This window comes from Theropithecus gelada, chromosome 1 (assembly GCF_003255815.1).
Source record: "Theropithecus gelada isolate Dixy chromosome 1, Tgel_1.0, whole genome shotgun sequence".
Classification (NCBI taxonomy): Eukaryota; Metazoa; Chordata; class Mammalia; order Primates; family Cercopithecidae; genus Theropithecus; species Theropithecus gelada.
Window position 1 is genome coordinate 98,291,139 of NC_037668.1, and position 27,966 is coordinate 98,319,104.

The window sequence follows — 27,966 nt, forward strand, 5'->3', positions numbered from 1 at the left end:
CTGATGAGAATCCAAACTGCAAACTGGGCGGCTTGGGCAATTGTTTTCTTAACCAATCTCCAAGTTGTGGCTTACGTCTTTTAGCACCGCCTTCAGGGCAAAGGGTGGTGGTCAGAGGCAAGTGCAGCAATAAGAGGGGGCTATTTATGTGGTCTATTTACAGTTATCAGGTTTCAACACTAAGCCAGGTTTCTGCCACGTCTCGGGCGAACCTCCGGCCTGAGGTCACACAGACGCCCGGGTGGCTCTCAGGAGCCAGCATGGCAGCCTCCTCAGGACTGGTACTCAGGAATTTCGCCCGCAGGGACCAACACCACTTGGACCCAGGGACTCCAGCTTCCCTCCACTTTCTGCACTGGGAGGGGCGGTCGCGGTGACGTTTCAGGCAACGCCTCTGCTGTCAGCCAATAAGGAGCGGGAGACGCGTCGGGCTTTTGCTTAATGGGCCGCGCGGGTCCCGCCCCGCTGTGGTCGTGAGATTTTATCTGCCGGCCGGCTAATAAAATCCACCCCACAATCGCTGTGTCCCGCTTTAGTGCTTCGCTGTCGGCTCTTCCTGCGTGCTTTAGCTCCTTCTTGGCCGATCCTTCTGTCTCTCCCTACCCCGGACACCCGGCTTCCCGGTTCTTTTCCTCTCTCCTTTCGCGGTTCAGCATGCAGGAAAAAGACGCCTCCTCACAAGGTTTCCTGCCTCACTTCCAGCATTTCGCCACGCAGGCCATCCATGTGGGCCAGGAACCAGAGCAATGGACCTCCAGGGCTGTGGTGCCCCTCATCTCACTGTCCACCACGTTCAAGCAAGCGGCGCCCGGCCAGCACTCGGTGAGCTGAGTCTGTCTGGGGCTGTCCACAGTTGGGCGGGAAAAGAAAGATGGCTTATGAATTTGAAAGGCATGTAAGTAATTTATAATATTACTTATAAATTAGGAAGGCAACCGAAAGATGTTTCTACGCTGTAATTCTTGCAGTATAGCTTTGTGTCGAATGGTCCAGTGACCGTGTTTCTTTTGATAAGCAGGAATGGAAGAAGCCGTTTGTCCAACTTGCCATATAGATTTGGCCTGAAATTCACGTGATTTTGACAAATTTGCAATTAAAAACCGAAGGTCCTAACTTTTTTGAGTTACCTTTAGCAGCATAAATTTTAAAGATGTAGTTCGGAGTCAGCTTAAAAAATATTAAGGGCCTGATAACTTGACGAGAATTAAGATTGTTCCCAGTAGCTGTATTAATAGTTATTGAGTATCTACTATGTGCCAAATACATACTTGTATATAGCATGTGTACTACACGTATTGTCTCATCTAATCCTAACAACAACCCTAGTCTGAACCGAATCCTCATTTTTTCTCAATAAAACAGCTGAGATTTAGGGAGTTAAGTAGCCTTAGACCAGTAAATATTGGAGCTGGGATTCAAACTTTAGAAACTTGAGGTTGCTTTAGGAACCAACTCTTAGGCACTCAGCTACACTATGCTATCTCTAATAATGCTAGTAACAATTTAGCCTATTGCATCATTTAAGCATTGTGGCTTAGTGATTAAGAACACAAGTCATGACTAGGTGCAGTGGCTTACGCCTGTAATCCCAGCACTTTGGGAGGCTGAGGTGGGTGGATCACCTGAGGTTAAAAGTTTGAGACCAGCCTGGTCAACATGGTGAAACCTCGTCTCTACCAAAAATAAATAAATTAGCTGGGCATGGTGGCGGGTAGCTGTAATCTCAGCTACTCGGGAAGCTGAGGCAGGAGGATCGCTTGAACCAAGGAGGCAGAGCTTGCAGTGAGCCAAGATCTCATCATTATACTCCAGCCTGGGCGACAAGAGCGAAACTCCAACTCAAACAACAAAAAGAGAACATAAGTCTTATAGTCAAAAGCTAGTTTTGTATTCTGACACCACTTCTTTTGAGCCGGGGTATCTTGGGCAAGTTATTTAACCTATTAAAGCCTCTGATTGATCCTGTATAAATTTGGATAACAATAGTACCTACCGCATAAGTTGTTGAGATGTATTTAAGGCTGTATGGTACATAATAATTACTCGATGGTAATTTGTTTTTTCATGATGTTCATATTTACACTATTTCCATTTGATCCTCACAACAACCAAGTCAGAGGGCAGGACAGGTATTATGTACTTTTTATAGAAAAGGAACTGACCCAGAGTTATACATGAATGATCTGTAAAGCCTATGAAAGAGCCCTCTTTGCTAATCACATAGCTTTTTTTCCCCTTTTGGTGGCATATTTGATGGGTCTTGGGAATTTAAAAGTTACAAGATTTGTAAGAATTAGTTAAAGTCTGTAAGTCCAAAGCCTTGATTATGCTTTGGAAACCACTTCAGTGTGTTATATAAGTTAAGGAAAATCCTTATAGACAGTCCTTTGTTTTGTGAGATAGAGTTCTAAGGCCATTTCTACAACTGATTTAGAATACTCTTTACTGTATTTTAGAATCAAAAGATGTACACAACCTCTCTTTCATCCTCTTTTTTTTTTTTCAGACAGAGTCTCACTCTGTCGCCCAGGCTGGAGTGCAGTGTACGATCGTGGCTCACTGCAACCTCCACCTCCCGGGTTCAAGCGATTCTCTGGCCTCAGCCTCCCAAGTAGCTGGAATTACAGGCACCTGCCACTGTGCCTGATTCATTTTTGTATTTTTTTTTTTTAGTAGAGACGGGGTTTCACCATGTTGGCCAGGCTGGTCCTGAACTCCGGATCTCGTAACCCACCCGCCTTGGCCTCCCAACGTGCTGGGATTACAGGTGTGAGTCACCGCGTCCAGCTCACAGCCTCTCTTTCAAACATGCAGTTCGTTTCTCGTGTAGGGTTTAATGAATGTGTAGCTGCTGAAGCTTTGGAACTCAGTGCAAAAGTTAACCATTCGGGTGTAATATTAATAATTAAATGTTTCCAGGAAGCCAGCAGGGATGGTTAAATCCACAAAAACTCTGCTTAGTATCTTTTTTTTGTTTTTGTTTTTGTTTTTTGAGACAGAGTCTTGCTCTGTTGCCCAGGCTGGAGTGCAGTGGTGCCATCTTGGCTCACTGCATCCTCCGCCTCCTGGGTTCAAGCAATTCTCCTACCTCAGCTTCCCGAGTAACTGAGATTACAGCTACCCACCACTATGCCCAGCTAATTTATTTATTTTTAGTAGAGACAGGGTTTCACCATCAGACTGGTCTCGAACTCCTGACCTTAGGTGATCTACCTCTGAAAGTGCTGGGATTACAGGCATGAGCCACTGCGCCTGGCCCTTTTTAAAACTTAGCTAAGACCACTAAAGGGAATTTGAAGAGTTGAATGAGAAATGTAAGGTACTTTTCTGTGGCAGACGCCACATGAATCCAAGCATTTTTTTTTTTTTTTAATCTGCTGGGTGCAGCTGCAGGTCATGGTAAGAAGGTGATGGTGGGGAGTGGTAAGGATATCCTAGAACCCTGTGAAATGTATCTGCTCAGGCTGGGCGTGGTGGCTTACGCCTGTAATCCTAGCACTTTGGGAGGCTGAGGCAGGCAGATCATGAGGTCAGGAGATCGAGACCATCCTCCCTAATGTGGTGAAACCCTATCTCTACTAAAAAAATACAAAAATTAGCTGGGTGTGGTGGCATGCCTGTAGTCCCTACTCGGGAGGCTGAGGCAGGAGAATCGCTTGAACCCAGGAGGCGGAGTTTGCACCACTGCACTCCAGCCTGGAAACAGAACAAGACTCCCACTCAAAAAAAAAAAAGTCTGCTCAACTTGTCATAAACAAGGGCACATAGCAACAAAACTTTTAAAAGGTATTATTATTAATACTGGGAGCTTCTGAATCAGAAACAAAGGTGAAAGAGTGTTATGTTTTGTTATGTGTGATGTGAAGCTGAGGGAGAAAATTATAGGACTTCTAATTAATGTTGAAATCCTTGGTTTGCAATCTGGTTTTGACACTCTCTAGGTACTACTACATTTGGCTTCACTTTCTCAGTCATAAGGATTAATAGAATGAGTGGATGAATATAGCTAGCAGGGTGCCGTATATGTAAGAGCAGAATAATGCAATTTTTTTTTTTTTTTGAGACAGACTCTGTCGGCCAGGCTGGAGTGCAGTGGCACGATCTCGGCTCAATGCAACCTCCACCTCCTGGGCTCAAGCAATTCTCCTGCCTCAGCCTCCCGAGTAGCTGGGATTACAGGAATGCACATTTCTAAAAAGTATTGTGTGGAGTTGTTTTGCCAGGAATTGCTCCCTATGTTTTGAGCCGCTTTTGTAGAGCCAAGATGTGAATGAATGCTGAGTATTTGTAGGATCTGATCATAACTTCCTGTTGTATGCCTAATAGAACTTGAATCAGCCTGACAGGTGGCTCACACCTATCATCTCAGCACTTTGGGAGGCCAGTGTGGGAGGACTGCTTGAGGTCAGAAGTTCAAGACCAGCCTGGGCAACATAGCTAGACTGCCTCTACAAAAAATAAAATTAAAATATTAGTTAGGCATGGCGATGTGCACCTGTAGTCCTAGCTACTCAGGAGGCTGAGATGGGAGGATTGTTTAGCCCAGGAGTTTGAGGCTGCAGTGAGCTGTGATTGCCCCACTGTACTCTAGCCTGGGCAATAGAGGGAGGTCCTATCCTTAAAACAAAAGAAACTTGTATCACTTAATCACTTATTTCTTAGGAAATGAAACACAGGTTAGAATTAGGTTTATTCTGTTGGCTTATGCAAGTCCCTTTTCCTGATGTTTCCAGATTAATGAAAAAAGGTGAGTCTAATATAATAAAAATACTAATAATAAAAACTGCCATTTATTTAGTGATTAGCATGTGCCAGGAAACATGTAGTGAATTTGTGCATTATCTCATTTTATTTTCACAATGATTTTATGAATTAGACATCTGTATTTCATTCCCATTTTACAGATACTGAGATTGACTTTTAGAAATGTGAAGTAACTTACCTAGTGTCGTGCACCTCATAAGTGGCAGATACAGAATTCACATAGAGTTTGTTTGACTTCAGAGCCTCTTGACTATAGCCATAGCACTCTTCTGCTTCTGTATTAAAGCAAGACATATCATGACTAAAGAATAGAAACTCATATGGTAGGGTGAAACTGTAGTTGTCTATGTTAGGACTGTGATAAATAAACTTAAATCTCTTAGGAATTACTCAAACTTGTTTTCTTCAGGGTTTTGAATATAGCCGTTCTGGAAATCCCACTAGGAATTGCCTTGAAAAAGCAGTGGCAGCACTGGATGGGGCTAAGTACTGTAAGTAATTTCCATTTCACAGTCTAGAATCTATTTTTAAACGTATAGAGAAAACCATAGAGGCACAGAATGTGGAACTGAAAACAGACAGATTCGGTAGTTCAAAATTCCTGTTCTACTGACTTTGAATTCTTTGCCCAAGGTCCCTCAGTTGGTAAATATGCATATGTGTAATCATCAGGTAAAAATATATATGAATAGAGGACAAATGAATAAAGGAAAAAATTCACATGAATACTACATTTATTAATACTACATTTATTATGTACTATTCGTGTGAAAACAATCTTCATCTGAAACTGTCAGTATAAATAAATAAATGGATATTAAATTTAATAACACCACCAATTAGAACATAAAATCTTTTTTTGAGACAGGGTTTCTCACTCTGTTGCCCAGGCTGGAGTGCAGTGGCACAATCTCTGCTCACTGTAACCTCATTCAAGCAATTCTCCTGCCTCAGTCTCCTGAGTGGCTGGGATTACAGGTGTGCACCACCACACCCGGCTAATATTTTTGGGTTTTTTTTTGTTTTTTTTTTGAGACAGAGTCTTGCTCTTGTCACCCAGGCTGGAGTGCAATCGTAGGATCTTGGCTCACTGCAACCTCCGCCTCCTGGATTCAAGCAATTCTCCTCGTTCAGTCTCCCAAGTAGCTGGGATTACAGGTGCCTGCCACCACGCCCAGCTAATCTTTTGTATTTTTAGTAGAGATGGGGTTTCGCCATGTTGACCAGGCTGGTCTTGATCTCCTGACCTCGTGATCCTCCTGCCTTGGACTCCCAAAGTGCTGGGATTACAGGAGTAGACCACCACGCCCAGCCTTTTTTTTTTTTTGTATTTTTATTAGAGATCGAGTTTTGCTATTTTGGCCAGGCTGGTCTCGAACTGCTGGGCTCAAGTGATCTGCCCACCTCGGCCTCCCAAAGTGCTGGGATTACAGATGTGAACCACCGCACTTGGCCTAAACTTTCTTATCCTCTGGTTTATTCACCTAATAATTTGTGCTTAAGAATAGCACTAAAGTTCATTTTCAGTGGTCAATAACTCCTGATAATGTGCTGTCAGAGATTAGAGATCAACTCCCTAAACTTTTTCTTTTTTTCATGAAGAGAGTCTTGTGTATTCATTGTGATTACACTTATCAGACAAATCTCAGGTCTGATGTGAGTTTTGTTAAAATATTTACTGAATTGCATATTCATATAATGAATGTCTGAATCATATCTTTGCTGTATCCTTTATGTTTGAAATTTCTTTTTTCTTTTTTTTTTTTTTGATATGGAGTCTCCCTCTGTCGCCCAAACTGGAGTGCAGTGGTGCAATCTCGGCTCACTGCAACCTCCACTTCCTGGGTTCAAGCGATTCTCCTGCCTCAGTCTCCCTTGCAGCTGGGATTACAGCCATGTGCTGCCATGCCTGGCTAATTTTTGTATTTTTAGTAGACACAGAGTTTCACCCTGTTGACCAGGCTGGTCACGAAATCCTGACCTCAAATGGTCTACCTGCCTTGGCCTCCCAAAGTGCTGGGATTATAGGCATGAGCCACCATGCCCGCCCTGAAATTCCTTTAGTTTGCTATTTTTAAACTGTAATTTAACTGGCAATAGGCCTTTTATCTCAGATATTTGTAAAGAATTATTTTCTTGATGTGTTTCAGAGAAATGTTATTACCAAGGCAAAATTGACTTAACACAAAAGTATCTGTCCACATTATGTATTTTTTATTTTAAAGATATCTTATTCTTGAAATAGAAAAGGAGATTTTGTAATGGTATTAATCAGGGGCCTCTAGCAACTCAGCAGTGATGGCTGCCCTATCTGCATTGTAGTAAGTCAGATAAATACTTGGAGGTGTGTTTTAACCTATAGGCCTGACTTTTCAGCTTACTCTAACTTGATTTTTATTTTAGGTTTGGCCTTTGCTTCAGGTTTAGCAGCCACTGTAACTATTACCCACCTTTTAAAAGCAGGAGACCAAATTATTTGTATGGATGATGTGTATGGAGGTAGGTGACCCCTCTCGTTTATGTTGTGTAAACTTGTATTTTACAGATAAGAAAATGAGCCCTGAATTAATATTAACAATGTTGCCAGTATTTTTGGTTATTTATTATATTTTACAGGTGTGATGGGCACCTCTATGCTCTCTCAGACTTGGCAAAAGAGGAGCATAAACACTTAGGGTCCGTGTTCTGGAACTGCTTATGAGAGAGATTATTTATTTATTTTTTTGTTTATTTTAAGACAGGATCTTGCTTTGTCACCCAGGCTGGAGTGGAGTGGTGCAATCTCGGCTCACTGCAATCTCCACCTCCTGGGTTCAAATGGTTCTCGTGCCTCAGTCTCCTGAACAGCTGGGACCACAGGCATGTGCCATCACACCTGTCTAATTTTTGTATTTTTTGTAGAGATGGGGTTTCATCATGTTGGTCAGGCTGGTCTGGAACTCCTGAGCTCAAGTGATCCTCCCTCTCCAGCCTCCCAAAGTTTTGGAATTACAGGCATGAGCCACCTCACCTGGCCAGAGATTATTTAATAAGAATAGTATTTAAGGCACTAGAATGAATACGTAGCACTTGATCAACTTGCAGACATGTTCTGCTCTAGAGAAGATAAGGTTTAGAAAGACAGTGTTCTCCTGTAACTTAATTTTTACCTGTAATAAAGGTGAACTACAACTCAGGTTACTCTCAAGAGCTCAACCCCACATATCCCCTTTTGCTTTTTATTTTTTGTTTGGTACCAGGGAAACTTTCGAAAATTTGTTGAGAGATATGGGCCTCTTTTCCCAAAAAACGTTCTTAAGACTACACTCAGTGATTAGCATTTTAATTTTAGGGGATCTCACGATTGAACCCCTGAAGCCCATCTATGGCTCTATATTTAAGAACTTACATTCCAAAGAGATTAAATGTTAACTATTTAAAGTGGTGAATGTGGAGAAGACAGGCTTGCCCTTGCCTTTAAGCCCACTGACTTTTGTGTTTAAAACAAAAGCAAAGAATTTTGTGAATATACATATACATATATTCCAGATGCTTCCAAATAATTAAAATGTGATTTCTAGAATATTATCATTTTATGTATTTCCTATCGGAACAAAAAGTTAAATCACTAAGTCCTTTAAAACAGCAGTCCCCAACCTTTTTGGCACCAGGGACCGGATTTTTTTTGAGGTGGAGTCTTGCCATGTTGCCAGGCTATAGTACAGTGGCACAATCTTGGCTCACTGCAACCTCTGCCTCCTGGGTTCAAGAGATTCTCTTGCCTCAGCCTCCTGAGTAGCTGGGATTACAGGCATGTGCTACCATGCCTGGTTAACTTTGTATTTTTAGTAGAGCCAGGATTTCTCCATGTTGGTCAGGCTGGTCTCGAACTCCCGACCTTAGGTGATCCACCCGCCTCGGCCTCCCAAAGTGCTGAGATTACAGGTGTGAGTCACCCGTGCCCGGCCTCAGGGACCAGTTTTGTAGAATACAGTTTTTCCATTGACGGGAGGATGGTTTCAGGATGAAACTGTTCCACCTCAGATCATCAGGTGCTATTTAGATTCTCATAAGGAGCATGCGATCTAGATCCCTCGAAAGTTAGATTCTCGTAAGGAGTACACAACCTAAATCCTTCGCATGAGCAGTTCTCAGTAGGTTTCCTCCTGTGAGAATCTGATGCTGCCGCTGATCTGACAGGAGACTGAGCTCAGGAAGTTATAATGCTCATCCGCTGCTCACCTCCTGCTGTGCAGCTGGATTCCTAACAAGCCACAAACCTGTACATGTCTGTGACCTGTGGGTTGGGGACTCCTGCTTTAAAGGAAGGGACTCACTCTTAGTAATCATTTTATCCCTCAGAAATTTGCACAATGTTTTGTATTTTATCTTAGTTTCTTATATTAACTTGTTGAATTGAAATTATAGAAATCTCAAACCTTTAGATACTTTTATAATGCATTATAAAAGTCTCATGGCAAACGTAAGTGTAAAATCCTGAAAATTGTTGATTTTAAAGAACTTTTTACGTTATTTTCCAATTTTATATTACCTAGGGTCGGTCTACATACCATCACAAGTCTAGTTTCTCGTTAATGACAGAATATTCTTTTGTTGTTGTTGTTGTTATTGAGTATCAATAGCAATTTTTTCTTTAAGTTTTTATGTGTAAAAATCAAATCCAGGTGTATTTATAAAAGAAATTATTTTAAGTCAAATGATTTATCTTCTTTCACTGTAAAAATCTGGTAGTTTGATTTATATTGTCTCATTTTATCGATTAAAACTTTCAGAACTACATAACAAAAAGATGGAAAAAGTACAAAGAATGGTAACCAATTCTTTTCTATTACAAAGTATTTTGAAATTTATTTCAAACATTTCATTGACATTAGTTCATTTAGTTTACAGTTGACAACTAGGTAGAAATTGTTTAAAAAGATAGGATGTTTCAGGAAGCATGTCACTCAGTGGAGACTGGATGTTTTGAGAAACATTATTTGCTTCAGGCTACTTTTGGATCTCAAGTGTGTTTTATTTGACTCTTGAGCCTTTAAAGAACAAATCTTACTATTCTTTACTATTTCAGATAGACAAACTATTTGACCAAACTAGAAGTGCTTTTAGTTGCATTTTTCTTGGTGACTGAGAGTTCCATATATTTTGTGTTTATACGTAGAAGGAACGAATGTTTCTTAATGCAATGTTCTTTCCATTTTTTCTGATTCTCTTCTGTCTCAGGTACAAACAGGTACTTCAGGCAGGTGGCATCTGAATTTGGATTAAAGATTTCTTTTGTTGATTGTTCCAAAATCAAATTACTAGAGGCAGCGATTACGCCAGAAACCAAGGTAACTCAGCTCGTTTTCAGTTTTGCCTGTTTTTCCTTTGATGTTTTGTTTTCATCATTTCTGTTTACTAGACGATATAATTTAATGTGAATAACAAATTTTATTATATCCCATTGGAAACATCAACAAAATTAAGATAGACTGTCATCTCCAGGGTATTATAGCATGATGATGGTGCATGGTTTTTGGAGTGGAATTCAAATTTTAATTCTGTATCTTAGTTGGTGTATTATCTTGGGCAAATTATTTAACCAAAGTCTCAGTTTCTTCATTTGCAAAATGGAGATAATTATACTGGTTTTATAGAAAGGAGAGTGTGAGAATCAAATGAGATAATGCATATGAAATGCTTAGTATAGTTCCTGGATACATGGTAATTGTTAAAAATAATTGCTATGCAGGAGCACCTAATTCTTAACTGCATAGCCAAAACAGTATTGGTAACAGAAGTCATCACAGAGATTGGACTATAGAAAAAGAAGCCTGCCAAACCCCCGAACCCTAAGCACAGGGGCTTTGCTGGGCTGTAAGGGATGCTGCCCAGATACTAGTAGATTTAGAGAATGGGCCACAAACAATCTTTAGCTTCCATCCGGGGAAGTTTGTATGCCACCGGAAGGTGTTTTGTGTCTGAGTGAATGGCATATGTGATATTCTTTCTTGCGAACTCATTTAAATTCTGTGTGGATAAAAGAAGGACCAGTGTCTTTTATAAGTCAGCTGTTTACAACTTTTTGCTAATGATTTAAAGGTTAGAATTGTACCAAAGATTATGTTGCAATGAATGCTAAAGAAATGAATGTCTTTTCATGTACAAATAATTACTTTGCACATTAACATAGTTGAGCTTTTGGTAATTAAGGTTTGTTTTCAGAGGAACTTGTTTTTTATCTTGCTTGGGAGAAAAGACACATTAAAATAGCTGGTCTGAGTCTTTCTTTTTTTTTTTTTTTGAGAGGGAGTCTCGCCCTGTCACCCAGGCTGGAGTGCAATGGCGTGATCCCGGCTCACTGCAAGCAAGCTCCGCCTCCTGGGTTCAAACAATTCTCCTGCCTCAGCCTACCAAGTAGCTGGTATTATAGGCACCCACCACCATGCTCAGCTAATTTTTGTATTTTTAGTAGAGACGGGGGTTTCGCCATGTTGGCCAGGCTGGTCTCGAACTCCTGACCTTGTGATCCACCTGCCTCAGCCTCCCAAAGTGCTGCGATTACAGGCATGAGCCACCACGCCCGGCCCTGGTCTGAATCTTTCTAAGGGAGGAAAGCAAATTGTGAATATAGTAAGTCTTGTCAACAGAACTTTATATAGTGACTCTATGAACTTGGATTAATAGATTTTCCTTCCTGAAATATCAGGTTTTTCACTTGAAGTAGAATGTCTAAGTCCATGTAAAACCTACTTTTTATTTATTTATTTTTTATTATTAGTAGGAATAATAAATTCTTATCAGGAGTAATTTTTATAGATTTTTTAAATAATTCAAAATTTTTGTAGAATATGTATTATTTTAGCCATCTTATCTTTTCCAGAGTAAAACTCTAAAGTCAGAAGTATATTAAACCAGATCCCTTGCCTATTTAAATAATAGGTAATAAAAAAAGAATCAGCTGGGCACAGTGGCTCATGCCTGTAATACCAGCACTTTGGGAGGCTGAGGTAGGAGAACCGCTTGAGCCAGGAGTTTGAGACATATTGTGAGACCCTTTCTCTGCAAAAAAAAAAAAGAAATTGGCCGGACATGGCCACATGCTTGTAGTTCCAACTACTGGGGAGGCTGAGGTAGGAGGATCACTTGAGCTTGAGAGGTTGAAGCTGCAGTTAGCTGTGATCATGCCACTGCACTCTAGCCTGGGCAACAATGTGAGACCCTGCCTCTTAAAAAAAAAAAAAAAAAAAAGGAATTCAATACAATGGCATTTTGTTCAACAAATAGAATTATTGTCTTTGGTCTTTTTGATAACTATCAAGCATCTACTATGTGTCTGAATTGTGGTAGGTTTTGAGATAAAAAGGTTATTGTTGCTTTTTAAGTAGGCGGTAACCAGTTTTTCTGTTGTGGGTGTCACTTTTCTTCTTTAGTCTAAAGTCCATGCTCTTCAAGTCTTAGGTGCTTATTCTGGAGTTTCCAGGGTTTCTGGCATTAAGTTCATAGTAAATATATTTTTGGCATCATAGGGATAATTCTCTTTCATTAAAATTCTAGGATGTATTATTATACAATCTATGTTATTTATCTTTGAGAACAAAATTTCCAGACACCGAGCTATGTCTTTGGAATACACTCTCTTTTTTAAGAAAAATACAATAATTAACTTCAGTACTTTTCTGTTTACATGTACATTATCTCACTTGATCTTTACAAAAATTCTGTAAGATAGGTATTACCAACCCAATTATACAGATCAATAGGATACATTACATACCTATGGCCTCAGAAATTTGTAGGTAAGGCTAGGATTCAGATTTGAACCTCCCAACATCATCATCCACGTGTTTCCATTATATATAATGTAGCTTCCCAGATTGTTACAATATATGAGATGTATGTTTGTAAAGTATATTTTTACAAACTATTGAATTATTTTAGCTTGTTTGGATTGAAACCCCCACGAACCCCGTCCTGAAGATGATTGACATTGAAGCCTGCGCACATATTGTCCATAAGCGTGGAGACATTATTTTGGTCGTGGATAACACCTTTATGTCGCCGTATTTCCAGGTAAACGAAAATAATTTTTTTTGGCACAATTAGTAGATCACATATATCCGTAATTAGGAAAGAAAGGACTTGCTTAAATTAAAATCATGATCAAATTCATGAAATCTAATCATCATTAATTATTTATTGGACAGAGAATTAAATTTGGACCTCTTCTACCATTAGTTAATATCTTTTCAAACATATGTTAATATCCTCTATGGTACTTTGTGTTTTTTATTTATTAAAGCTTACCAGTTCTCTTAAGACGTGTAAACTCTGAAGAAATGGCCTTATTATGTGATTGTATCTGCTAATTCCTTACACATAGTAAGGACTTGAATGTTTATGCATTGGTTACAAATCAGTCATATTTTTCAGTCATCTTTAATATTTTTATATATATTATAAAAGAAAAGTGATGCTCAATGATTTCAGTGTATGTTATACATATTATTTCTCTTCTAGTTTTTATTCCTTCAGCACTCCATATACTATGCCTAGATCTCTTTAACTTATTATTATTTTGAACTTTTACTTTATTTATTTTACATTATAGCTGTAAGTATTTATAGTGCTCTTGTGTTAGTCTCTTTGGGCTGCCATAACAAATTACCATAAACTGGGTGGCTTATAAATGGCAATTTATTTCTCACAGTTCTGAAGGCTGGGAAGTCCTCAATCAAAGTGCCAGCAGATTCAGTGACTGGTGAGGGCCCGCTTTCTGGTCCATAGACAGAGCCTTCTCACTATGTCCTCACATGGTAGAAGAGACATGGCAGTTCTCTGGGGCCTCTTTTATCAGGGCATTGTATTAGTCCCTTCTCACACTGCTATAAAGAAATAACCTGAGACTGGGTAATTTATAAAGAAAAGAAGCTTAATTGGTTCACGGTTCTGCAGACTGTACAGAAAGCATGATGCTGGCATCTGCTTGGCTTCTGGGGAGGCCTCAGAAAACTTACAATAATGGTGGAAGGCAAAGGGGGAGCAGGCACATCACATGACAAGAGTAGGAGCAAGAGAGAGAACGAGGGGGAAGGTGCTACACACTTTTAAACAACCAAATCTCACAAGAACTCACAATTGTGAGGACAGTCCCAAGAGGAGATGGTGCTAAACCATTCATGATATATCCACCCTCATATATCCCTCCAGGCTGCACTCCAACATTTGGGGATTACAATTCAACATGAGATTTGGTGGGGACACAGATCCAAATCATATCAGGCACAGATCACCCTAATCACCTCCCAAAGGCCCACCTCCTAATCACACTAGTGATTAGATTTCAACCTATGAATTTTGGAGTACACAGTGTTCAAACCATAGCAACTCTCTTTAATGATTTCTTTCCCTACCTAGCCCTCTGCATTTGTTTCCTCCCCAGACCACCCCTCCCATACATCCTCTATCCTTTCCTTTTTTCTCTGTCTTGTGTCTAGTTTCATCCTCTTTTCTGTTTTGCTTTCTTTTGTAGATCACTTTGGGAGCTCTTTATAATTAACTTGTTTCCTGCCTTTTCCCCACAGGTTCTCCCTCTCTTTCCTCTGAGTAACCCAACTCTTTCCTTTCTTTGTTAGGAGTTACCTTCTTCCTGCTCTTTTCTTCCTGCCTGTACCTTGTCGTACTTAGTACACTTCCTGTAGTTCATCTTTATTCTGCAGAGTTCCTGAAACCCAGCTCATTTTCTCTGGCTCTTCAGTTGCGCAGATGTTTACAGGTTTTATTGTTTACATTTCCCCCCTCTTCTGTTCTGGGTCCCTGAAGTTGATCCAGGTTGCTGCTTCTGTGTGACTGGCCGACTCCCTGGGCAGTTTCTATAAACCTGCTCTTCACCTTCCTCCATTTTATTTGAAGGCATTGTCATAGTTTATTTTCCTTTCCTGAAGCACATTTCCTGCCTACATTGCATTCAGACAGCTTCATGGGCCATCTGCCTTTGGCTCATAATGTATCCTTGATGACTGATTTTATCAGGTAAAGCAATCTGTTTCCAAGTGAAAAATCTGGCATTGTCTATTTGGCATCGTCTATTTGTCCCAAGTGATTTTCAGTGTAATATTCCTTATCACAACTCCTTAGCCCATATGCCGCTTACATTAGGCCAGTTAATACAGCATAGTATAGCTTTAGCTGAGTCACAGTGAGTCCTGTATATTCCCCAAAAATTGCATACGTTTTCTAGCCCAGGTTACTCATCAAACCTGGCCCTCCTTCTCCTATTACCGTCACTAACATAGGTCTAGTTTTTCTGCCTTTTTGAAGCCCACATCACATTCCTCATGCCAATGATTGGAATTTGCTTCATTTCAATTTGGATTTATTCCAGTTGAATTACTCAGAATCACATCATCCCTAAGTAGCTACATGTGTTGTTTCCATAAAGCAAATCTTCCTGAAAAAAATCCTCTCATTGTCTTACCTTCATGAAAATGGAATATATTCTCTTTCTTCCCAGTCTTTTGTCCTCTGGATCTTCTGTAAGTCTCACGAAAGGCAAAATAGACCTACCAGCATGAAGTTTCAGATTAGCACCTCTGGAGTCAGGCAGTCTGGGTGTGAGTCCTGGCTCTACCAGCTTTTTAATCTGAGGGATCTATCTCATTTTTCTTAGTACCCTTTCCTCACCTGTATGATGAGAGCCATAAAGGTACTGATTTTATTGAGTTAGGTAAAGTATTTTGTACAGTGCTTCCCTGGGTTATATAAAGTATGTAGCATGATTCTCAGAAGATAATGAGATCAGCAGGTGTTAGTGATTTGGTTTTTATTTTTCCTTCTCTTTTGGCTGTAGAGTTTACAAATGTTAGCACTAGAAAAGACCTTAGGCCTCATCTACTTTGACTCCATCCCTTTAGAGATGTGCAAACACATATGCAGAGAGTGCTTTGGGCAATACTTTACCTAAAGCATCCTATTTTTGAAATACCCTAAGTGAAAAGTCCCCATAGCCACCTGTACTAATATCTTCCAAAGACTAAACAGCTCTAGTGAGGATGGAATAAACACATATGGTTCTATGTTTAGGAAAATGTAAAGGGAAAGATGTTGATAATGTATTTTTGTTTTTTTGTTTGTTTGTTTGTTTGTTTTGAAATGGAGTCTTGCTGTGTTGCCCAGGCTGGAGTGCAGTGGTGTGATCTCAGCTCACTGCAACCTCTGCCTCCCCAGTTCAAGCAATTCTCCTGTCTCAGCCTCCCAAGTAGCTGGGATTACAGGTGTCCACCACCATCCCTGGCTAATTTTTGAATTTTTAGTAGAGACAGGGTCAGGGTTTCACCATGTTGGCCAGGCTGGTCTCGAACTCCTGACCTCAAGTGATCCACCCACCTAGGCCTCCCAAAGTGCTGGGATTACAGACATGAACCACCACGCCCGGCCTGACAATGTATTGTTAAGTGGAAAGTCTACACCTTTCACTCTCATTGTAAACAAATACATTTTAAGACTATAGGATTAACCTAGAGGACATTATGTTAAGTGAAATAAGCCAGGCATGGACAGACATATATGGCATGATCTCATTCATGCGTGGAATGTAAAAAATGTTGATCTCATAGAAGTAGTGAATAGAACAGTGGTGACCAGAGTCTAGGGAGGGGAGGGTGGAGGTGGGCAGGACAGAGGATGATCAATGGGTACAAAGTTACAATTAGAAGGAGGAATAAGTGTTGGTGTTCTACTGTACAAAAGGATGACCAGAGTTAACAATAAGATACTGTATATATCAAAATAGGAGAGAGAATTTTAAATGTTTCTACTACAAAGAAATGATAAATATTTGAGATGATGGACATGCTAATTACCCTGCTTTTGATCGTTACACAATTACACATGTATTGAACATCACATTATACTCCATGACTTAAAGGATTGATTTACAGGAAAATTAGGTGAAAGAAAACACTTTAAAAAATTCCTTCTCTTTTTTGTTTTTCTTAATTCTCCCAATTTCAGACAAATTTATTTATTTATTTATTTATTTGAGACAGAATCTTGCTCTGTCGCAGAGCAGGCTGAAGTGCAGTGGTGTCATCTCAGCTCACTGCAACCTCCGCCTCCTGGTCCTGCCTCAGCCTCCTGAGTAGCTGGGATTACATGCATGTACCACCATGCTCAGCTAATTTTTTTTTAATTTTTAGTAGAGACAGTGTTTCACCATGTTGGCCAGGCTGGGCTTGAACTCATGGCCTCAAGTGATCCACCCACCTCAGCCTCCCAAAGTCTGGGATTACAGGTGTGAGCCCCCGCCCCAGTAAATTTATTTCTTTGTTGTTGTTTTTAAGAGAAAGTCTTGCTCTGTCACTCAGGCTGAAGTGCAGTGGCTTGATCATGGTCCACTGCAGCCTGAAAATCCTGGTCTCAAGCGATCCTTCTGCCTCAGCCCCCTAAATTGCTGGGATTACAGGTGTGAGCCATTCCCCAACTCCCGGCCATCTAGATTTCTTATAATACCTAATACAATGTACCCGCTTTATTAGTAGTTGTTAACACTACATTGTTTAGGAACTAATGACAAGAAAAAGTCTGTACATGTTTAATGCAGACACAACCATTCTTTTTTTTAACCATTCATTTTTTTTTTCCATTTTTTTTATCCACAGTTGGTTGAATCCATTAAGAATCAAGGTCATGACAAACCCCAAATGTGAATAATCACAGCATATGTCATGAGGTTTTAATCAATAAAAATCTCAGCAGATGAGTTTATACTTACTCTAATAAAAATTGCTGAATGTTCATGTCAACTATTTTACATGTTTAATGAGTCATAAAATACCAGTGTCTCTACTGGAGGTAATAAATTTAGAGTCCTGTCAGCAACTGCTATAAAAAACAGGTTCAAGAGACCGGTTGACTTGGGCTTATTTTCTATTTCCAAGAAACTTTTGCCTTCAGATTAAAGACTGGATTCAATACTTTACATTTTTCTTTGGTGGGAGGGAGGCAAAGGAGAAATAATATCAGAGATCCTGGAAAATTTTAAGATGCACATATTTTTGCAAAGTTAATATTGATTATAATAAGAATGAAATTTACAATTGCAGATAGGCAGGTAATGAAGCATATTTTCAAATGGTTTCTCTAAGTAAAAAACTTGTTTCTTTCAGCGCCCTTTGGCTCTGGGAGCTGATATTTGTATGTGTTCTGCAACAAAATACATGAATGGTAAGATGCGTACAGTGTACACTTTGAATGTTCTTATCCATGGATAGGTGAAAATAGCATAGGGCTTGACTTTTGATCCCTTTTCTTTGATTATTTTGTAGATGTTTTTTCTGTGACTCATGTAGAAAGTAAAAAAAAAAAAAAAATCCTTTGATTAAATGTAGGATTTCGTTTATAGTACACAAAACTATGCTCATGATTTATGAGAAGAGGATTAAAGTTGACCGTAAAAAGTTATGCTTTTATCTTGCTGACACCTTAAAGAAACATTTTGTTCTTATATAATTTTATTTTATTGTTTTAGACATAGCTTTTGCTGCTGTCCAATTGAATAACGTTTATTTAAACTTATTTTATAGAGCTTCTTCCCTGAGAGTTTTTTCAAGTGAAAATCACATTTTGGAAGTTGTAAAATAAAGAGTAAATATAAATTGTTTCTAATTGAAACTTTTTTTGTTTGTATTTTGTTTTTAGGCCACAGTGATGTTGTAATGGGCCTGGTGTCTGTTAATTGTGAAAGACTTCATAATAGACTTCGTTTCTTGCAAAATTGTAAGTATTAAAAAGTCCAGATTCTCTATGATTCTCTCAGTGACTACATTTGATATTTATATTTCCACTAAGTGTTGTGAAGTGATGGCACTCTAATAATTTATGAAGAAATGAAAAATAGAGGAGAAAAATTCTGACTTTATTATTTATTTGTTTATTTTTTTGAGATGGAGTTTCACTCTGTCACCCAGGCTGGAGCGCAGTGGCATGATCTCGGCTCGTGACCGCTCTGCCTCCAGGATTCAAGCAATTCTCCTGCCTCAGCCTCCTGAATAGCTGAGATTATAGGTGCCCACCACCATGCCCAGCTAATTTTTTATATTTTTGGTAGAGACGGGTTTCACCATGTTGGCCAGGCTGGTCTCAAACTCCTGACCTCAGGTGATCCACCTGTCTTGGCCTCCCAAAGTACTGGGATTACAGGCGTGAGCCACTGCGCCCAGCCAAAAAAATTTTTTCTGATTTTAGAGGAAAGTGTTATAAAAATAGTTATAGTAGGCTGGGCACGGTGGCTCATGCCTGTAACCCCAGCACACTGGGAGGCTGAGGCAGGTGGATCACTTGAGCTCAGGAGTTTGAGACCAGTTTGAGCAGCATGGCGAAACCCTGTCTCTACCAAAAATACAAAAAAATTAGCCAGGTGCAGTGGCACATGCCTGTGGTCCCAGATACTTGGTGACTGAGACAGGAGAATTGCCTGAGCCTGGGAGGTGAAGGTTGCAGTGAGCTGACATCGTGCCACTGCAATCCAGCCTAGGCAACAGAGTGAGATACTGTCAAAAAAAAAACCAAAAACAATGGTTATAGCATAGCAAGGCTTTATGACATAAGAAATGAATTTTTTTTATTTTCATGTCCATCTTAATTATAATCATAATTTGATAAAGCCCTAGTGAATTTTTAGTTTTAAGACTTAATGGTTTTTTTTTTCTTTTTTAAAATTACATTTGAAATGAGGGCTTTCATATACTATACCTTTTATATCAGGAATGATGGTTAATTTTAAATAGCACTTATAGTATCAACTTAAATTTTTCAACAGATGTCTAAACACCATTTCCTATTTACATTGCTTAGTTTATCTCCAGTACAGTTAAGGATTAAACCATTGTGATTTGACAGGTAAGATATAAACATAATTAGGAACAAAAATGTCCTCCGGGGGGAAACTGAAACTTACTGCTTGGTAAGTATCCTTTGGTTTATAAAAAGTAGAAATGAAGTATATATCCCGGAGGTATGTGAAATCATTGGCTGCTTTGCACAAAGGCTAAACAGAATATTAGTAGAATATTCAGTAATTATAGGACTTGAACTGCTATTTTTCTCTGTATGTTAAAATAAGTTTTCAAAGAAATACAAGGTTAGGCTATGCACAATTTATGATTTTATTAAAATCATAGAAAGGACTATTTATTTTCATATCTGAGAAGTTTATATCATTGTGCTTTTACTTAGTTTTCAGCACATTTGCTTGTCCTCATTTTAAAGTAAATTTCTCTAAGCATATTCTATGCTTTGTTCTCGTGCTTCTGATTTGACATATTATTTTCCTCCCAGAACTCAAACACTGAGCTCTACACCTAGCTTCCGAGAGTCACTATAATGAAAAAGAGAAGCCAGATAATGTCTTGGCCATACCCTGCCTTCAAACTAATCCAGGATGTTTTCTTTTTGCAGCTCTTGGAGCAGTTCCATCTCCTCTTGATTGTTACCTCTGCAATCGAGGTCTGAAGACTCTACATGTCCGAATGGAAAAGCATTTCAAAAATGGAATGGCAGTTGCTCAGTTCTTGGAATCTAATCCTGGGGTAGAAAAGGTTATTTATCCTGGTATGTTATTTATCCTGGTATGTTAGTTTGATTTCTAAGCAGATACGCTTATACTAGGATTTCAGCAGTTATCCTGAGCATTGTGTTTATGTAACATTTATTTCTAAGTTAAGTGCTTTCACGTATTGTTTATGTTCATTTATTATTGAGCACTGCCATGTGTCAGGCTCTGTGGTGGGTCTGGTGGAAATAAAAGGTCTCTACCCTTGTATTGCCTCTAGTCTAGTGGATGCTTGGCTATTAGAAAATTATTTTTATGCATTTGATGTTCCTGTGGTGGTCTGTGATTTGAAGCCTTGTGTGTATCTATTCAAAGATGTTAACATTGGACTTTTCAGTTGATTTGCTTATAATCTTGTCAGTCTGCCATTCAGCATTAACTCTCACTTTAATCTGATAGAGGTTTGTTCCAGTTGAGACTTAATATTAGGTGCCAAAATTCCCCTGAAGTTCTCTTTTTTTTTTTTGGAGATGGAGTTTCACTCTTGCCCAGGCTGGAGTGCAATGGTGTAATTTTGGCTCACTGCAACTTCTGCCTCCCGGGTTCAAGTGATTCTCTTGCCTCAGCCTCCCAAGTAGCTGGGATTACAGGTGCCCACCACCATGCCTGGCTATTTTTTGTATTTTTAGTAGAGACGAGGTTTCACCACGTTGGCCAGGCTGGTCTCGAACTCCTGACCTCAGGTGATCTACCCGCCTTGGCCTCCCAAAGTGCTCGGATTATAGGTGTGAGCCGCTGTGCCCAGCCCCCTAAGGTTCTCTTCTGTATTTGTATTCCTTCACCTCTTCCAGCATCCAGAAATGCTTCTGTGGAGTTAGCTGAATTTATTTTTACCAGTCTCTTAAGCTGTGGTAGTCCTAAGTAGTTCTTTTATTTTTAGATCCTTTTGAAGGATTTAGCGTCTAGAATATATAGAAAAATTAAGACTGGTCCCTCTACACAAGGAATTTAGAGAAACCAAAGCGAAATACATGTGAAACTAAATGCCCTAAATGTACTTTAGGTAAAGAGCTGTTGATTGATATATATTCTGTGCCATGAAGAATGGGCAGCATTGGTTAAAAAGGCATAGACAAGGTATTGGAGATTTATTCAAGAAATGTTTATTAATTGCCAGCTATGAGCCAGGCTTTGCCCTAGGAACTGGATCCAATTAGTAACAAAAGAAATGGATTTGCCCTCATGGAGCAATTCTGGTGGCTAAGACAGATACTAAACGAGAAATTACAGGATATAATTAATAAGGGAAGTCCAGGTTGAAGGGACAGCATGGGCAAAGGTCCTGAGATGAAAGGGAGTGCAGTGATACTGGTGTAAAGAAAGCTGAAGAAGGTAGAAAAGATGAGGCAACATAAAGCTGGAGAGATAGGGGCCCAAGCAAGTAGCCAGATGTGAGCATGGCATAATCCTCATCTTAGACTTATTTGCAGTTTACTTAAGCAGACAGTGAAAAATTCTCCCCCCACCAAAAACAAAAAAAAACAACAAAAACAAACAAACAAAAAAATATTACATGTTTGACTCTAAAATAAGACTTTTCTGATATCTTATGATTACAGGGCTGCCCTCTCATCCACAGCATGAGTTGGCGAAGCGTCAGTGTACAGGTTGTACAGGGATGATCACCTTTTATATTAAGGGCACTCTTCAGCATGCTGAAATTTTCCTCAAGAACCTAAAGGTAAACTTACGAAATGGGTTTAAAATTGTAAGAAGTAAGGCCTCCTTACAGCAGTTCACTATCTCTCACTTCCACTCAAGTCAGATAATGTTTTTGTATCTGCAGGTTACACTCATAAACCTCTTTATCATGAAATGCATTGGGTTGAAAACGACTTAAACAACAGTGTCACAGTAGCAGACATCTAAATATGTTCATCTACTTAACTCTCTACATACTACAATCAATTTGAGAGACACAATGCTTTTATTTAAAAGTGAACCCCTTTTTGGGGCCGGGCGCGGTGGCTCAAGCCTGTAATCCCAGCACTTTGGGAGGCCGAGATGGGCGGATCACGAGGTCAGGAGATCGAGACCATCCTGGCGAACACAGTGAAACCCCGTCTCTACTAAGAAATACAAAAAATAGCCGGGCGAGATGGCGGGCGCCTGTAGTCCCAGCTACTCGGGAGGCTGAGGCCGGAGAATGGCGTGAACCCGGGAGGCGGAGCCTGCAGTGAGCTGAGATCCGGCCACTGCACTCCAGCCTGGGCTACAGAGCGAGACTCCGTCTCAAAAAAAAAAAAAAATAAAAGTGAACCCCTTTTTTCAGATGAAATAGGTAAAACCTTGAAGTAGTGTGCAGTTAGTGCACTGCACAAGGCTTGTTCTAAAAATCCATCCTATGAATGGCTTTCCAAACCCTTTGCCTCCTAGGCTGCATCTGACTAGGGGAGGCCTTTGTCTAATTTTCAAAAACCCAGGAGGCTCTCAGGGGCCATGAGCAAGAGACCTGTCCAACTCCATACACTGGGCTTAACCTTGAGCTCATGCAGTTTGAATACTACAGAATAGATTAATAGAAAGCTGCCAGATTAGTCAAAGTGTTCCTGGTGTCACCTTAATTTCATACAGTTACCAAAGTAACTTTTAAAACATTTGTAAAGTTTTATGACACTATCACACTCAAAATAAAAAGTGGTTTTTTTTTTGTTTTTGTTTTTTCCTGTTCCAGTAGGGAGTTAAAGGATGTATTTCGTAAGTGATATGTATTAACAAGGAAGTATGTATAACTTGGGAGGCATTTAGAGATTTTTTTATTTATGTGGTAACCACAGAGCAAAGTCTCAAATGCAACAATTTTTTCTTGTTTTTTTGAGGCAGAGTTTCACTCACTTCCCCAGGCTGGAGTTCAGTGGCATGACCTCGGCTCACTGCAACCTCCACCTCCTGGGTTCAAGTGATACTCCTGCCTCAGCCTCCCAAGTAGCTGGGATTACAGGTGCACACCACCATGCCCAGCTAATTTTTGTATTTTTAGTAGAGACGGGGTTTCACTATGTTGGCCAGGCTGGTCTTGAACTCCTGACCTTAGGTGATCCGCCTGCCTTGGCCTCCCAAAGTGCTGGGATTACAGGTGTGAGCCACTGTGCCTGGCCTAAAAACATTTATTTTTAGATTTTAGTATTTTTAGTTTACTAGAAAGTCTAAATTCATGTTTTCTTTGCTATAGCTATTTACTCTGGCTGAGAGTTTGGGAGGATTCGAAAGTCTTGTTGAGCTTCCGTAAGTATAGTTCTGTTTTTCTCAGTACTTTAAATTTGATGTCAGCTTTAATGATTGGGAAAGAAATGTGACAAGGTCAGGGATAATTCAAGATATTTAACAATAAGAATAGCATGACATTAATCAGAATGGACTCTTACCCTGTCAAGATGGAGACCCTGATAAATCTCATGGCGGGCTACTTGTTAGTGAGTCGTGTCCTCCCAAATGTTGCTTCCTTCCCTGCTCTGTCAAAAAGAGATTCCAGCAGTAATTGTATTCTAGGATCTCTGACCTCTGACCTCTAACCTAGGGCCACATGTTCTACCCTACTCAGCCTTAGAGGGGACTGGAGACTTAGTATTAGAAAAGCTTCTTTCAAGGCTCTTTGGGAAACAGAGAATTTGTCTCTGATGAAACTCCTCCATGCCCTTGATTATTGGAGAAGAGCCCTACTAGATACTGTCAAATCTTTTGCTTTCTGTTCTCTGTGGGATAAACCTTTAATATCTTTATGTTGTGTCCAAGATAAATCCAAACCCTAACTTGGTACCAGGCCCTTCAGTATCTAACCCAATCAATTCATCTAATTTTATCAAAGCATCAGAGGATATTGGTACAAGAAGCAGCCTAAGATCATACAGTCCAACAGCTTATTTTACAGGCAAGGAAACAAAGATCCAGAAGGTTGAACTGATTGATTCAAGTGTCACACAGGAACAAGTTAGCAACTTCACTCTTGGATTTGCATCAGAAACAGTGAGGGGAGGTAAAAGGTGCCTGGATCTGGATTTGAGATCTGCTTCCACCAATTAGTTAACCTTTAAACTTCCATTTTTTAACCCATAAAATGAGATTAATAATTAATGATTTTTGGCCTGGTGCAATGTATTATGCCTGCAATTACAATACTTTGGGAGGCTGAGGTGGGTGGATCACTTGAGGTCAGGAGTTCAAGACCAGCCTGGCCAACATGGTGAAATCTTATCTCTACTGAAAAAAAAAAAGGAAAAAAGTATCTGGGCGTGGTGCTGCACGCCTATAATCCCAGTTACTTGGGTGGCTGAGGTATGAGAATTGCTTGAACCCAAGTGATGGAGGTTGTGGCAAGCCGAGGTTGCAGCAAACCGAGATCACACCACTGCACGCCAGCCTGGGTGACGCAGCGAGACTCTGTCTCAAAAAAACCAAAACAACAACAAAAAATTAATGATTATTCATTTATTGATTACCTGTACCACCAAGCATTCCTGATATATATATTACCTTTATTATATGCTACTATGGCCATATGTTGTAATTATTGCAGGGTTAAGTCAACATCATAACCTAACTATTTTTAACTATACTAAATATATACGGTGTATTTCTGTGTCTTCATTTTCATAAACATTTGTGGAATAACTTGTTATGCAAGCATTGTGTGGAGAAATGTCAGGGCCCACCAAAGTTTAGGCCTCTTTTCTGTCTTTGTTTAGGAGTTTACAGTTAGACAGAAAGTCAGGCAGTCTCACAAAGTTAAAAAAAAAAAAAAAGATGTCCAAATAATGACTTGAAATAATTCATGTAACGCAGCTTTTTGTTAGTCTTTCCAGAAGATGCCTGCTAGTAAGTTTGGATGCACAAGAGGGCACACTCAGCATGTGAAATGGGTTTATTTTTCATAGTAATGAAATGTGTATTACCTTGAGACTCTCTTGTCTTAAATCTCTCCTGATTTACGTAGGGATTTTTGTTTAAAGTTGCTTGGCCCCCAGACACCCTGGTTTAGGCTATAACCGCGATGCCAGAGGATGGGTGGATTTAGGTCAGGGCTTGTCTGTTCTATGACCCTTCATTCTGTGTCTCCCAACTCTGCTGCTACTAGTAGAGCATTGCAATACGGGAGGGAGGAAGTGAAGAGAATGTGTATTAGCTTAGTCTCCCAGCCTCACAACACATATAACTCTGTGACCTTAGAAAAGTTACTCATCCTCCCTAAATCTCAATTTCCTTGATTTTAAAATGTGGACAACACTCTACATAGTTTTTAGGTTTTTTGTGAGAACACGGGAAAAAAACTCCCTAAGCGAATGCCTTGGTTCATACTAAGTACCACGTAAATGTTAGCACCTACTATGAACTATTATCTTTTATTAGGCATCTCTACTACATTCCAAGTGCTTCGAAGTGCTTTATCCATGTTCCTTCAAATTAATGCCTGTGACAAACTTTGAAGACAGGTGTTATATCCAATTTTTATTCATTAAAAAAATGAATTAATGCACGCAAACCAGCTAGTAGAGTATCTGCCTCATAGTAAGCATACAGTAGGTGCATCTGTTATTATTTCAAATAAGGAAATAGGCACTGAGGATGAGTAACTTTTATAAGGCCACATAGCCAGTATGTGGAGGGGCTAAGATTCATATCCAAGTTTGTTGGTCTCTGAGACCTGAGTTCTTATTTCTACATGTACACATTCTTTTAAGGAATTATGAGTCTCCCAGGGCAGAACATTTTAAGATGGATGTTTGTATCTAAACACTTTAGTAGTGTGATAAAGGAAGATATCCATCACTCAGACCACAACTGAGATGTTTTTTTTTCCCCATGGCTCTCATGTAAGAAAGGAGAAAGCAGCTTAGGTATTGATTTTGCTGGTGGCATGCAGGGAAACGAAGAGTGTTGGCTGTAGTATACATATTGGGGCTAAGTGAGATGCTAAGCCTCTCCTCCATTATTCTTCACAGAAATTTCTCCTTCCTTGAAACTTTGGCAGTGTTTTTGTCTATACTTGTTTGGCATTGTTTATATAGACTATTTTGTTTTGTGAATTGTCATAGTTTTTAGCTCCTGCTTTGTTATTTAGGGTAAATAAAACATCTCATTCTTCTTGGTTTCCCAATTTTTACTGCAGTGCTTGACATATGGGTGCTTTTCCTTTACATCTGTTGATGATGGTAATGAGCTGCTAGATAGTTTGAAAAATCCTTCTAGGCCTCTATGCCAGGAGTTATATTGTAGAATTCTGAATGTATAGTGGTTGCTACTAGTGATTCTTGGTGGTCTTTCTCCGATGTGCCTCAGAAGGTCCAGCTCTGAATTGATCCAGAGGAAACTGATTATGACAGGCTTTTGGTCCAAGAGATCTCTTGTAAGTAACAGTCCAGTAGGTTGGTCACGGAGTACATGATTTCTGGCCAAAGCCTCACGTAGGCAGGTATTGAAATCTACACCCTGGGGAGGCTATGCCTTACCCTACTGCACGGGGGTACTTGACACACACTTTCAGTATTTGGATTGAGCATATCTTACCGAAGGTATAAAGAAGATTAAAAAAAAATCTTGCTTTTCACTTAAAATCATAGCTAGAAGAGATAAGTTTCATAATTTTCTCTTTTTTTGCCTGTGAATTATAGGGGTATGCAAAATTTGATATTTGGAGCAGAAAAATTTTGAGGGTAATTGCAGTTTATGAGACAGAAACATGCCTCCACTGACACCATATAGTGATCAAAAATTTGCTCATGTCTTCTTTCAGGGCAATCATGACTCATGCATCAGTTCCTAAGAATGACAGAGATGTCCTTGGAATTAGTGACACACTGATTCGACTCTCTGTGGGCTTAGAGGATGAGAAAGACCTACTGGAAGATCTAGATCAAGCTTTGAAGGCAGCAGTAAGTCTTATTATTGTGTGTGTGTGTGTGTGTATGTGTATGTGTGTCTGCTTTATCTTGGGCATGGGGGTCACTATATTTACAAAGAGTGGTTTCATTGTGAACTCTAAAGCTTTTCTGTTCCTATAATAGACCAGGTGTATAAATAAAGGTATAGGGAGCTCAGTCAAAGTGCATATTCAAAGGATGGTAGTATTCAGAAAAAGGACTTCTTGAGGAGTTGAAGCTATGGCCTATATGTTTAATAACATATTTTCTTGTACACTGTTATTATAGCACCCTCCAAGTGGAAGTCACAACTAGTATTCCAGAGCTGCTATTAGAAGCTGCTTCCTGTGAAGATCAAATCTTCCTGAGTAATTAAATGGACCAACAATGAGCCTTTGCAAATTTTTCAAGTGGAAATTTTAAGGCACCTCATTATCTTTCATAACTGTAATCTTCTTAGGGATCATCTCTGTTAAAAAGTTTTCTGTATGTCATATTATAATTACAGGTCAATTCTGTTAATATCTTTTTGTTAATTTTGCTCTATGTTTGCCTCTGAAGGAGGTGAGATTTTTGCTGCTTTGGGGTATCATGTTCTTTTTTCATGTCTAAGATTTATTTTGATCATGTTTACAATATAATGGTCATTCATTTTTTATGTTTTGTGAAGAATTTAAATTTAAACGAATGTTCTTAAATCAAGTGTGATTTTTTTTGCATATCATTGAAAAGAACATTAAAAGCAATGGTTTACACTTA

At 39.5% G+C, this 27,966-nt stretch overlaps 1 protein-coding gene across 3 annotated transcripts; it reads left to right on the top strand.

Annotated features, from left to right (window-relative positions):
- Window positions 1–27,966, top strand: CTH (cystathionine gamma-lyase). 3 transcript variants are annotated; one of them, XM_025392548.1, is made up of 12 exons: window positions 1–822; window positions 5,174–5,255; window positions 7,168–7,263; window positions 9,985–10,094; window positions 12,685–12,816; window positions 17,910–17,967; window positions 18,442–18,519; window positions 20,200–20,352; window positions 21,913–22,034; window positions 23,526–23,578; window positions 27,081–27,219; window positions 27,496–27,966. In XM_025392548.1, exons 1-12 carry the CDS (start codon window positions 655–657, stop codon window positions 27,520–27,522), a joined length of 1,218 nt encoding a protein of 405 aa, XP_025248333.1. In that variant the 5' UTR covers window positions 1–654; the 3' UTR covers window positions 27,523–27,966. The 3 variants fall into 3 exon arrangements, with proteins under 3 accessions (XP_025248333.1, XP_025248344.1, XP_025248340.1); XM_025392559.1 differs by lacking the exon at window positions 12,685–12,816; XM_025392555.1 differs by lacking the exon at window positions 7,168–7,263.

Coding starts and splice junctions, on each gene's coding strand:
- CTH (XM_025392548.1), top strand. CDS start 655: ATGCAGGAAAAAGACGCCTCCTCACAAGGTTTCCTGCCTCACTTCCAG. Junction 10,095..12,684: donor CGATTACGCCAGAAACCAAG/GTAACTCAGCTC, acceptor GAATTATTTTAG/CTTGTTTGGATTGAAACCCC. Junction 18,520..20,199: donor ACTTCGTTTCTTGCAAAATT/GTAAGTATTAAA, acceptor TTCTTTTTGCAG/CTCTTGGAGCAGTTCCATCT.